Source organism: Octopus sinensis, linkage group LG26 (genome assembly GCF_006345805.1).
Source record: "Octopus sinensis linkage group LG26, ASM634580v1, whole genome shotgun sequence".
In the NCBI taxonomy this organism is placed as follows: domain Eukaryota; kingdom Metazoa; phylum Mollusca; class Cephalopoda; order Octopoda; family Octopodidae; genus Octopus; species Octopus sinensis.
This window is the reverse complement of record NC_043022.1, coordinates 21,319,886-21,334,060: the sequence shown is the minus strand read 5'-3', so window position 1 is coordinate 21,334,060 and position 14,175 is coordinate 21,319,886. Positions and strand designations below refer to the sequence as shown.

General features: G+C 41.1%; 1 protein-coding gene across 1 annotated transcript in view; it reads left to right on the top strand.

Moving 5' to 3' along the window:
* LOC115224701 (adhesive plaque matrix protein-like) overlaps positions 1-13,711 on the top strand; it is a 418,840-nt gene extending 405,129 nt beyond the window's left edge. Inside the window, exon 3 of the mRNA XM_029795558.2 lies at positions 11,394-13,711. Coding sequence (XP_029651418.1) covers positions 11,394-13,711 — 2,318 coding nt within the window. The remainder of the gene's footprint in view (positions 1-11,393) is intronic.
* Positions 13,712-14,175: the final 464 nt, after the last annotated feature.

Genomic DNA, 14,175 nt, shown 5'->3' with positions numbered 1-14,175 from the left:
TCTCTCTCACAGACATACACAGATAGAAGGCGGCGAGCTGGCAGAAATGTTAGCATGCTGGGCAAAATGCTTAGCGGTATTTCATCTGAGTTCAAATTCAACCAAGGTCGACTTTTGCTTTCATCCTTTTGGGGTTAATAAATTAAGCACCAGTTACGCACTGGGGTCAATGTAATCGACTTAATCCCTTTGTCTGTCCTTGTTCGTCCCCTCTATCTTTAGCCCCTTCTAGGCAATAAAGAAATAAGAAGGGATTGATCATGTCAAAAGCTTCGTATGGAGTTTTGACAAGTTTATGACATCCCACTTTGAAGTCATCATCCCGTCCTGGTCAGTGTTTTGTCTAAACATCTTCATTGAGAGGATACACTTTCAGCTTCATCCTTATTATTATTGGAGCAACAGGATGCATACCAATCCATCTGGAATAAAGTATGGTTGAACTTGGGATCTTGGGGAAAGAATGCAAATCCTTAATTCGTATGCGACAAATGATTGCGATATCCGGGACTATGAAAATCAATAAGACCTTCTTAAGATTTAAAGGATGATGGTTAAAACAAAATAATTTCCTTCACAATCTTGTTGCCAAGTAGGTAGTTAGTCAAAATTTACTTGAAAACTAAAATGAGAAAGAGAACACATGCATATATACAAGCATATGTATGTACATACATACATCTCTCTCTATATAAACGGCAGTTTGTCTGTGTGTGTTTCTGTGTGTCTGTTTGGTTGTACCCTCACCCTGACCACGGCTTTCAACCGATTCTGATGAAACTTGACACACACATAGCCCAATGTCATAATTCAAAACTAACGCAGCGAAAATTTTGAAAAGTTCCCCCAGTTCTGAAAAAAATCGATAAATTCGACATGGGGTCGAGAATCAGAAGCACAAACCGCAGACTGTCTAGGGGACGCAACTCGACCTTTTTTAACTCTCAAAAAAAAATTTACCATAATTTTTTTCCCATTTTTTTGCTATTTTTGGGCTATAACTCTCTAAAAATGCTTTATAGTTATTTCCCTTACAAACCTGAGCAACGCCGGGCGATACTGCTAGTACATACATAAATAAATAATGAGCTTCTTTTAGTTTCTGTCTACCAAATCCATGAACTTTTACGGCTGTATGTATGTTCATTAAAAGGGGTAAAGGGAGACATTATTGAATCATAGCGAGAGAATGTTGAAAAGTATTTGTAAGAGAAGTGGGGGAGCCGGTTTTAAAAGTTTGAGATGCACCGATGAAGAGATACCTTAGTTGGTTCATCGCTTATTTTCTACTCGGAGAAAGACAGGATGGAAACAATGTCAAGCCATATTTTGTTAATCTTTTGTTTGATAACAGATAAAACATCCTCATCTCCACTTTGCTGTTCTTCAGCTCATCAGGTAAAACAATGGAAATATGTGCAAGGTAACTTATGAGAGTAATGTCTATTGAGCTGGGTCACAGGTGGGGAGAAAGGGCTTTGTATAATTTTGGAGAGCGAATGAGGAGTTATTATTCACAGAAAAGTTGAAACTTTCTATCTAGGTTTTTGGTTTTTCTGTTCATTTTGTCATTAGGTCTGCTTGCTACTTGCTACATATATATATATATATATATATGCTTGTGTGTGTATGTGTAAGAGAGAGAGAGAGAGAGAGAGAGAGTGATGGAATATTTACTCAAATCTCAAATATCTACTTGTAAATGCATCACCACTGGAGATAAATTTGACGTCATCAGCAGAGATTTTTGTCTGTAATTTGTAGTCATGGTGGAAAGGGGAGAGGGTGAGGGAAAGTGTGTGTGTGTGAGAGAGAGAGAGAGAGAGAGAGAGAGAGAGGCAGAGATAGACTGAAAGACAGAAGGAGAAAGAATTGGATGTGTATGCATGAGTATGAAAACAAATAATTAGATGGCTCAGCTTAATAGATAGATAAACAGAATGGCAATCAGGTGGATCTCTGTAATAGATAGATAGAATATATGCATAATAAATAAGCTTGGTAATAGATGAAAAAGGAGGGTACACATGCGCATGCACACATACACACACACACACACACACACTTATGCAGATGGATTGGGGGGCACACAAAAAGGTGCACACATACACACACACACACACTTATGCAGATTGGTCGGGGGCACACAAAAAGGTGGTAAGTAGATAAGTAAATAAATGGTGATAGAAAGGTCAACAGACTTTCTCTGAAATCCCCAAAATTTCATTCGCCACTTTTCTGAGTTCAAATGCTACCAAAGTGAATTGTGTATTACATTTTTGGTGAAGATATCAGAATTTAGTTGTTTATCTTCAGGGCCAACTGTGATCAGAGGCCTTCCAGTTATTTTTAGGGACATGTAGGGTTACTCTGTTCAACAGGTCCTTTTTGTTTCTAAGACTACAGTGCATGTGATTAACACAGATGGCGTTATAATTGTAAGCAAATTAAATAAGGCGCAGGAGTGGCTGTGTAGTAAGTAGCTTGTTTACCAACCACATGGTTCCGGGTTCAGTCCCACTGCGTGGCACCTTGGGCAAGTGTTTTCTGCTATAGCCTCGGGCCGACCAAAGCCTTGTGAGTGGATTTGGTAGACGGAAACTGAAAAGAAGCCCGTCGTATATATGTATATATATATATATATATATATATATATATATATGCGTGTGTGTGTTTGTCCTCCTAGCATTGCTTGACAAGCGATGCTGGTGTGTTTACATCTCCGTTACTTAGCGGTTCGGCAAAAAGAGACCGATAGAATAAGTACTGGGCTTACAAAAAGAATAAGTCCCGGGGTCGTGTTGCTCGATTAAAGGCGGTGCTCCAGCATGGCTGCAGTCGGGTGGCTGATACAAGTGAAAGAGTAACCGTGTAAAGCGGTGTTTCTCAACCGTTTTTTTTTTACCCATGCATCCTTTTGATTCCTATTTTACCCTTCTAGCCATTCAGTGTTGAAAAAAATCCAGTTATATTTTTATAATTAAATATTACTGGGAATTGTATAACAATAATTATTGAAATATTTTGTGTATATAGGTGCAGGTGTGGCAGTATGCTAAGAAGGTTGCTCCTCAACTACATGGTTCTGGGTTCAGTCCCACTGCATGACACTTTGGGCAAGTGTTTTCTACTTATAGCCTTGGGCCAACCAAAGCCTTGTGAATCGATTTGGTAGATGGAAACTGAAAGAAACTCATCATATATATATGTGTGTGTGTGTGTGTGTGTGTGTATCTATGTGTGTATGTCTTTGTGTCTGTGTTTGTCCCCCACCATCGCTTGACAACTGGCTATGGTGTGTCTACAACCCTGTGACTTAACAGTACAGCAAAAGAGACTGACAGAAGGTACTAGATTTTAAAAAATTAGTCCTTGAGTCAATTTGTTTGACTAAATTCTTTCAAGGCGGTGCCTCAGCATGACTGAAACAAGTGAAAAAGATAAAAAGAAGAATATAAAAAGAATCTGTCAAACCTATGCCAGCATAATGAAAAAACGAATGATAATCATACCATTATGGAATAATGTTAACACTTTAACATTCAAACAAGCCAGATCCAACCTCTCAAACCTTTCCTACAATGCCATTCTAAAAATAAACAATTACATCATTGAAATCTTGAAGTTATATGTTAATGCATAATCAATTTAAAACAATGTGAACAAATAAGCATTATATGATATAGAAAGAATGATTATGGTAATACCATTTGTAGGAGAGGTGAGGAAGGTAAAAGAGGAGATTACTTGTTCCTTCTCGAGCCATGCCTGGCTCATAAGGGCCGGTTTCCCGGTTTCTTGGTGTATAGGTTCCCCACCTGGATGGGACGCCGGTCCGTCGCAGATGAGCTGCAAGATGCAGGAGGAAAGAGTGAGAGAAAGTTGTGGCGAAAGAATCAGCAGATGTTTCGCCATTACCTTCTGCCGGATCCACGTGGAGCTTAGGTGTTTCGCTCATAAACACACACATCGCCCGGTCTGAGATTCGAACCCGCGATCCCTCGACCACGAGTCCGCTGTTCTAACCACTAGGCCATGTGCCTCCATACAAAGAGGAGATTGAAACATTGTAACTGAATAAATCAAAGGCAGTGAGCTGGCAGAATCATTATCACGCCGAGCGAAATGCGTAGCCGTATTTCGTCCGCCGTTATGTTCTGAGTTCAAATTCCGGCGAGGTCGACTTTGCCTTTCATCCTTTTGGGGTCGATAAATTAAGTACCAGTTATGCACTGGGGTCGATGTAATCGACCTAATCCATTTGTCTGTCCTTGTTTGTCCTCTCTGTGTTTAGCCCCTTGTGGGTAGTAAAGAAATAGGTATTTCTTCTGCCGTTACGTTCTGAGTTCAAATTCCGCCGAGGTCGACTTTACCTTTCATCCTTTCGGGGCAATAAAATAAGTACCAGTTACGCTCTGGGGTCGATGTAATCGACTTAATCCCTTTGTCTGTCCTTGTTTGTCCCCTCTGTGTTTAGTCCCTTGTGGGCAATAAAGAAATATGAATAAATCAAGGGAAGTTAGGTTAGGTTAAGAGAAGTTAAAAGTACTTGAGAACAAGACAAGAAGGGAAAAAATAAGAGAAGGGAAGGTGAGAAAATGAAAAAGTGGAAAATGAAAAAAACTGAAGAAGAAAAAAAAGGGTGTGAAAGGGCGAGGTTTGAATAGACTACGCAAACTTCAAAAAAACCTTCAAAGAAAAAGTTTCTGGAACAATGCATAAAATATCAAAAATTCTCAAAGAATTCTCTCACTCTCCTCCTATAACTTCCTAAACGCTCCTACTAACAGCATTGCTCTGTTATCTTTCTTTCTATGCTAAACCATAAACATGTTGCCTGAGATACACCAGCAAGAAATAAGCATTACATATGAGTAATGTGAATGCTAAAGGGTTAAAAGAAGTCTTTGATTTTATCCTCTAGTTAAGCTTGTTTAGTTCTCATCCCTCCAGGCTTGATAAAATAAACTACAAGTCAAGTGCAGCAGTCAATGGTATCTACTAACACTCAAGGCTGCAGGAATCAGATAATGAAAGAAGGCTACATGTTATGTAGGTGCAGAAGTGGTTGTTTGGTAAGAAGCTTGCTTCCCAACCACATGGTTCAGGGTTCACCCCACTGTGTGGCACCTTGGAGAAGTGTCTTCTGCTATAGGCTCAGACCAACCAAAGCCTTGTTAGTGGATTTTGGTTGACAGAAACTGAAAAAGCCTGGTGTGTGTGTGTGTGTGTGTGTGTGTGTGTGTGTGTGTGTGTGTGTGTGAGTGTGTGTGTGTGTGTGTGTGAGTGTGTGAGTGTGTGTGTGTGTGTGTGTGTGTGTGTGGTGTGTGTGTGTGTTTTGTCCACCACCACTTGACAACTGCTGTTGGTGTGTTCACATCCCTGTAACTTATCAGTTTGGCAAAAGAGACTGATAGAATAAGTACCAGGCTTAAAAACACATAAGAGCTGGGGTTGATTCACTGAACTAAAAAAAATTCTTTGAAGCAATGCTCCAGTGTGTGTGTGTGTGTGTGTCAGTGTGTGTGTGTGTGAGAGTGTGTGTGTGTGTGTGTCAGTGTGTGTGTGTGAGAGTGTGTGTGTGTGTGTGTGTGTGTTTTGTCCACCACCACTTGACAACTGCTGTTGGTGTGTTCACATCCCTGTAACTTATCAGTTTGGCAAAAGAGACTGATAGAATAAATACCAGGTTTAAGAACAGATAAGAACTGGGGTTGATTCACTGAACTAAAAAAAAATTCTTTGAAGCAATGCTCCAGCAAGGCCACAGTCTCATAACTGAAACAAGTGAAAGATAAAAAATATAACACATAGTAGTATCCTTTATAAGTAGGTAGGTAGCTGAAGAAGATGTGGACGAGTCACAGAAGGGTAGGTTGGCCAAGAAAATGCCAGAATACTTACTCCCTATTGATACTTCTTTCACTTTGTAGTACAGCAGACATTGTGTGGTTGCTTGACTACCTTGAAATAGCAGCCAAATCTTCCCTTGTACCACACTTCCCCATCTAAAAAATTGAAGGATGCTTGATAATGTAGTACAGGTACATTATATACCTGACAAGGGATGGTCATTGTTTGACTGTCTTTCATGATAGATTTTGCTTGATCAAGGTTTGGTCTCTAATTGTGGAGGGAACATGTGGAAGGAGTAGACCCAGGAAGATGTGGGACTAAGTGGTGAGAAAAGATCTTTAGATGTTGGGCCTCACAGAGGGGATGACAGGGGACTATGACTCCTGGTGGTTTGCTGTGCCTGAGAAGACACGTCAAGCTAAGTAAAAGTGTGGTTGTCCTGGCATGCAAGCATGTCTCCAGCATCCCTCTCTGGTTGAGCATTCCTAATCTTGTGGGCTTGTGGGTGTTTGTGCCATGCAAAACGCACCCATACCACTGCCACATAAACATACCTGTATGAATTCTGTACAAAAGCATCTACTACACTATGTAAAGTAGCTGGCATTAGGAAGGGCATCTAGCCATAAAAACCATGCCAGAACACACATCGAACCTGGGCAGTTCTTCAGCTGATCAGCTCCTGTCAAACCTATTTCTTTACTACTCACAAGGGGCTAAACACAGAGGAGACAAACAAGGACAGACAAATAGATCAAGTCGATTACATCGACCCCAATGCATAACTGGTACTTATTTAATCGACTCCGAAAGGATGAAAGGCAAAGTCGACCTCGGCGGAATTTGAACTCAGCACGTAGCGGCAGACGAAATACCGCAAAGCATTTCGCCTGGCTTGCTAACGTTTCTGCCAGCTCTGTCAAACCATCCAACCTTTGTCAGCATGGAGAACAGACATTAAATGATGAAGATGATGAAGTTTGGCTCTGCTATTAATCAACAGCAACAGCGATGGCAGCAACAACTGGTGGTGGTGATGACGACGATGACGACTGAGTTTTATTAGATGTCATTGTAAATTTGATTTTTCGTTCCTGTGCATTTAGTGAAAGTAAATTTAACCCTTTTGAGACCAAATCAAATGGAATTTATCAGAAAGAACCATTGCTGCAAAATACAACAAGGAATAAAAGTATTACTTCAAATTCTACTTTGAAAAAGGAAATGAAGTAAAAATTGTCTGCATTTCAGTAGATAAAGAAAATGTTTGTGTTTATATATTCTTAAAGAGATCTGTTTTGTCTTTTTTACCATCATAAAAATGGTGGTCTGATCTGCCATCTAAGTTTCGTAATAAATGCACTTTTCATGACAAAGACATCTTTCATTACAAATACACTTTTTATGATAACTATACAAGGACCAAGTAATGGTGTTAAAGCAGATAATAAGATCATCATCATCATCATCATCATCGTTTAACGTTCGCTTTCCATGCTAGCATGGGTTGGACGATTTTGACTGAGGACTGGCGAACCAGATGGCTGCACCAGGCTCCAATCTTGATTTGGCAGAGTTTCTACAGCTGGATGCCCTTCCTAATGCCAACCATTCCGAGAGTGTAGTGGGTGCTTTTTACGTGCCACCAGCACAAGGGCCAGTCAGGCGGTACTGGCAACGACCTCACTCAATTTTTTTTACACATGCCACCCAGCACAGGTGCCAGTAAGGCGATGTTGGTAACGATCACGCTCAAATGGTGCCCTTTTACTTGCCACGGGCAAGGATGCCAGTTAGCTGCTCTGGCAACGATCATGCTCGGATGGTGCTCTTGGTACCCTACTAGCATGGACACAAGTGCCAGTAAGGCAACGCTGGTAATGATCACACTTGAATGGAGCCTTTTATATGCCAAGTGACAGAGGCAGTATTCATACAGAGAGGTAATATTTATGCTCACTCAAATGTGGGAACAAACTGTACGTGAGAGAAACTCTCACATTGGCAAAATGTCCTCTCATTTATATCGTTAGTGGGGAGATTAATCTCCACCATCTCCAGCACTGATACCACCAGATCATGTGGCTTTGACCGTCTTTTGTCTTGTCAGTGATGCTAGAGATAGCTGGTGTCAGGATTAGTCAGTGATCCTGCTAACAAGCTAATTGTGATACCAGCACTTGTTCTGGCAGATTTTCTCTACATCGTTGGTGGGGAGATGAGTTGGCTGCTATCGCTAGCACTTGAGCATCTGTCATTGACAAGACTACAGACGGTCAAAATCACATGATCTGGTATTCACAATGCTGGAGATGGCGGGGATTTACCTCCCTGCTAGCAATATAAACAAGCGTGCATTTTGCACCAAAAGCCGATATGTGAGTTTCTCTCACGCTAACTACTGCAGTATAGCTTGTTCTAACAGAACATCCATATTTATGTGGAGATAAATATTACCTCTCGACCTACTTACCCAGTATGCTGTTGGAGGTTTTTAACTCAGGTTTGGTATTTTTTTTTTGTGTTAGAGTGTGGTGATGAATTCTGGAATGTTTGTGTGTTTGAAGCAGCTGCACTCTTCCAGGACTGCACATGTGCATTGTAGTTGGTCATCATTTTTTGAAAAGTGGAGTGGTTTGTTTCTGGCACTGAAGAGAAGGCAGTGTATTTTTTAGATACAGTTTTGGCCCTGTTAGTACTCTAACTAATGGTAATGATGGTGGTGGTAGTGCTGCCGCTGCTGCTTTTGTTTGTTTGTTGAGCGAAGCGGTCTTCATCCCAGAGGTCGCAAGATCGCGCCTCAGGATTGTCTGTTGTGGGAGAAGTCCGAAACGTGGTCCTTTGCTATTCGTAAGACCCGCAGAAGAGAAAGCAGGTCAACCCCCGACACCGAGCGCATCAACCGATGGATGAATGTGCATCCAGGCTCAGCGGTTGCATAAGAAGTCGGGGACAAGAAACAAGAAGAAAGAGTTAGGGAAAGTTGGGGCAAAAGAGTACAACAGGGGTCGCCACCACTCACTGCCGGAACCTCGTGGAACTTTAGGTGTTTTTGCTCGATAAACACACACAACGCTCGGTCTGAGAATCGAAACCGCGATTCTCCGACCGCGAGTCCGCTGCTCTAACCACCGGGCCATTGCGCCTCCACTTGCTGCTGCTGCTGGTGTTGATGTTGATAATAGATGTAGTTTACATTCGCTTATAAATTAATTTGTAAAAATATCTGTACTATTGTAGAAACAAATGAATAAATGATGAAAAAAGCTTCTGCTGAGATATTGTAGTTTTAAATGCCTTTAACATTTAGCAGCAATATGTTGTTGTTGTTGCTGTTGTTGTTGTTGTTTTAGAAACTTATGTTTTATGTTGCATGTAATTTGTTTTAAAAACTGAAACAAAATGGCTGACAGAATTTCCTTTGAAGTTTACGAGGTTGTTGTCACCATGTGAACAGTTTTACTTCACTCTCACCATATTTCTCTGACCTTAATGACAAAACCATCTTTTTTACCAGCAAACGGGAGTTTTTACATGCTGGTATCTTGATCTGCTACAATTAGCAGCAATATTTTGCCTCATCACACTACTCTTATCGTTAAAAAAAAAAAAATTTAATATATTATTGGTAAAGTAGTTTTAGATATACTATGTCTGAGTAAAAAATAAAGGATGATATAGAGATTTTCTGTAAGGAATTATTTGTGCATCAGTAGATTTACGTTGTTGAGAAAAGGAATGACTGTACACTGTCAACAAGTATGATATACCTGTATCGGATAAATACTCAAAGGAGAACATTTAAATTTACATGGAGTGATAACAAGTTTTCCCACTGCCCCAGTGTGATGATAATATTATCAAATAGAATATGAATGAACAAGCTGTATTCATTATGAATTACAAATCACATCAACATTAGGCTGTTGTACAATGCGATATGGTATTAATATAGTTACTTTTTGAAAGATGAGAGCAAAGATAATCATTTAGTTTGCTCTACACATGATTATCCAAATATTCAGGAAAATTATTGGAAATGTAGGAAAATTACAATTATAACATATTTTTTCTCCCTATATCTCAACTGGATATTTTAACTGAATATTCCTTTGGTTTACATTACTTTTAATAGTTTCCCCATTTGATGGCTCTTTAGGTAATGACTGTTCACTGTCAACAAGTATGGTATACCTGTATCGGGTAAATACTCAATGGAGGACATTTAAGTTTACATGGAGTAATAACAAGTTTTCGCACTGCCCCAGTGTGATGATAATATGAAATAGAATATGGATGAACAAGCTGTATTCATTATGAATTACAAATCACATCAACATTAGGCTGTTGTACAATGCGATATGGTATTAATATAGTTACTTTTTGAAAGATGAGAGCAAAGATAATCATTTAGTTTGCTCTACACATGATTATCCAAATAATCAGGAAAATTATTAGAAATGTAGGAAAATTACAATTATAACATATTTTTCTCCCTATATCTCCACTGGATATTTTAACTGAATATTCCTTTGGTTTACATTACTTTTAATAGTTTCCCCATTTGATGGCTCTTTAGGTAATTTTTCTAAATACATCTCTATTTCTCGATTGCTAAAATCAGATTGGCAATAAATTGTTTTCTGTTGATGCTACATCTGTGTTGTTGATTTCAGTGTGTGTATTCAAACGTCTGTGTGCACACGTTTGTGTCTGAATGTTATCATGTCTTGTTTAAACATTCTTTGTGTGTCTACTGATATAAATGTGTCAGTTTATTCCTTTTGGGAGGTATTCATCAATTTGTTCATATGTTTGCATATATTTCTATTTCTATTGATGGTACAAACTTAAGGGCGGCGAGCTGGCAGAAACGTTAGCATGCCGGGCGAAATACGTAGCCGTATTTCGTCTGCCGTTACGTTCTGAGTTCAAATTCCGCCGAGGTCGACTTTGTCTTTCATCCTTTCAGGGTCGATAAATTAAGTACCAGTTACACACTGGGGTCGATGTAATCGGCTTAATCTGTTTGTCCCCTCTGTGTTTAGCCCCTTGTGGGTAGTAAAGAAACATACAAACTTACATGTTACGCATGTGCATGCACTCATACAACTCTCAACACACAAACACACACATCATTGAACTTTTTAGTTCTTATTTATCCCAGAATAATTATCTCTGTTTTCAATATCATCATACGTCCATTTTCCATGCTGCCATGGGTTAGACGGCTTGACAAGAGCTGGACAGCTGGACAGCTGCCCAGACTGCATGTTTTTTTTTGGCTTGCTTTCTACAGCTGGATACCCTTTCTAATGCCAGCTACTTTACGGAATGTCTTGGGTGCTTCTATGCAGCACTGACATAGGTGCGTTTATGTGACACCAAAAGCGTTTTTGTGCTTTTATAGTAAAATTATTTCCTGATTATTGACAGATTATAGATTATAGATTATTGATTAGAAATTTGTTTCATTAATTGTTATTTTGTTATTTTTATTCAATATATTTTCAATGTGTTTTATTTTCCAATTGCAGGTTATGCATCTTATGCCCAGCCTCATGCTGCTTACCCAAGCGTGCCCTCCACATACACTGGAGCTGCTTACAGTGGATACCCTCAGCCTGGACAGACTGCTGTAGTACAGCCGCCACCCCCACCACCACAGGTTCCACCTGCACAACACCAAGCTCCACCACAGTATCAGGTGCAGCAGCCACCACCACCACCACAGCACCATCCGCAGTTACAGCAACCCCCTCAGCAGCAGCAGGCCTATCAGCTGCACAGTGCTGCCGTTGGCGCTCAGGCTCATGCATACCCACGGCCCCAGACCACCACCGTCTTCCAGACGATTCCTCCGCCCCCTCCCCCCGCCCTCACAGCATACCACACACCATACCAAACACAACAGCAACCATTACCGCAGGCAACCTCGCATTCTGTCTATCAGCCTCAAGCACAGCAGCAGCCAGTGCAAGCTGCACCGGCCCATTCTGCTTATCAAGCACAGCAGACGCCGCCCCAACAGCCACAGCCACCTCCTCCCCCTCAGCAGCCACAACAACCACCTCAGCCCCCACCCCAACAGCCTCCACCCTCACAGACTTTCCAGTCATACAATGCTCAGATAGCCAAGGCTAGGCCACAGCAGATTTCAGTGCCAGCTGTGAGCCAGGTGAGTCACTCTTCAATACCAACTCAGCAAGCTCCGCCTGCTTTTAACTACACCCAAAATACAACTTACTCAGTTGTGACTGCTACCACACGGACTACTATTGGTAATGAGTACCGGCCCCTTCTAAAGTCCCAGTATTATCCCTCAACTGACACCAGTAGTGGTGTGAAGGATCTCAGCCAGACAGATGTGTATCATGCGAGTAGCCAACAGCCATCGTTGCAGGCCCAGGCCAACCAACAGGCTGCTCAGTATCAGTATCAGGAACAGATAAATGAATCACACTATCAATACAAAGATACGGCCAACAAGACTGTTTACCAAGCCCCCTATTCAGATGCCACCCTCAAGAACCAGTATCAGATAAGCCCCAAACCTCCAGCCCCATACCAGGCGACCAACAAGGCTCCATCCCAGTACCAAGCTGCTGCTGCTGCTGCTGTTGCTGCTGCAAAACTGCCAACACAGTATCAGTCTAATGTGAAACCCACAAATCAGTATCAACAGAGCAATAAGCTAGCTGTCTCATACCCAACTAGCACAAAACCCCCATCTTCATACCAAGCAATAAGTAAAATCCCTTCTCAGTACACACCTGTGTCGAAGACAGTCACTCAGTATCAGAGTGGCACCAAGCCGCAGACGCAGTATCAGGGTACAACAGCAAAGAGCCAGGTGTCCTATCAGCCTGCTGCTAAAATTCCAACTCAGTACCAGAGCAAAGTGAAATCATCAACTCATTATCAAAATCAGAACAGCACAAAGCCTGCTACCCAATATCAGATTGCTTCCAAAACCCAAACCACTTACCAAACTGGTGCTACACCTCAGTATCAAGCTCGAGGAAACCTCACAAAACCAGCGTATCAAGCAAACCTCTCCAAACCATCTTATCAGTCTAACTCTAAATCTCATTTCCAGTCACCATATCAAGAAGCCAACACAAAGCCCCAATACCAATATCGTAAGCCATCTGCTACTGAAAGCCACTATGATCAGTACCAAGAGAGTCACCAGCTGCATCAATCTCATTATCAGTACCAGCAGATCAACAGTAACCACGCAATTGACTCACTGTCCAAACCTGTCGACAGACAGGTACCCAAGGGCAGAATCCAGAATCTACCGGAAGCCGACACAACCAATGGTTCGCAGTCTGTCAATGCAGACTCAGCGTTAGATTCTACCAAAAATGTGGACACCTCATCTGCTGTCACCTCTTCCACTCCTATTTCTGCTACTGCTGACTCCTCATCAGCCTCTCCGAAATCTCTCCTGAAGGAATCGTCGACGTCTGAAATTCCTGTGGAAAATTCTCTTCTGGATGCAGTGAGTTCAAATTTTGAACCGAAACTAGCAGCAGATGACGAGAGCAGACGCAAGAAGAACATTGAAAATGGGGAGAATGAATCCCCTGCAATGAAAATTCTCAAAGAACTTATGCAGCCTATGCTGTGCAAGTTGTGCAATGTTGCTATGAACGCTGCAATTCAGTCAGACCAGCACTATAATGGCAAGAACCATGCTAAAAAAGTGCGGCTTTTTATGCTGAGTGGTGGCACTCAGCTGCCTGCCACCAAGAACCGCCCTGCCGTTGAGTATAAGCCAGGACAGGAGATATTAATTTTGACAAACAGTGGGAGTACAAATGGTGAGGTAAGTAATACACAAGATTAATTTCGATTCTTTTTCATGATGTTTCAATCTTTCTGGCCATTCATCTATCATTTGATAAACCGCACCACATATCAACCAATCAGATCAGTGGACACAACAGGAACAACCCAGCCAAAGATGGCTGTAATCTCAAACGAGATCATTCCTGTTGTGTCTCTCAAACAGTGAGGATGTCAGCTACCGCTACAAACACATCTATCTACCTATGTATCTTTACATGTGTGTATCTACCTATTGATATGTATTTGTTTATTTAATTTCTATTCAAAGATATATATCTACAAATTGCTACATTGTTTCATGTCCCACATTGCTGCTTTCATCATACAATGAAATTATTTCCAATGCCTGGTGAAAGCAGTAACAAGAAACCCGGAGTAACCATTTGTGAAAAGACAACTTTGTATAAAATTGTTCCATTCTAGCAGACAGCATTGTTTAGATATGGTTGAAGCTAATAATGG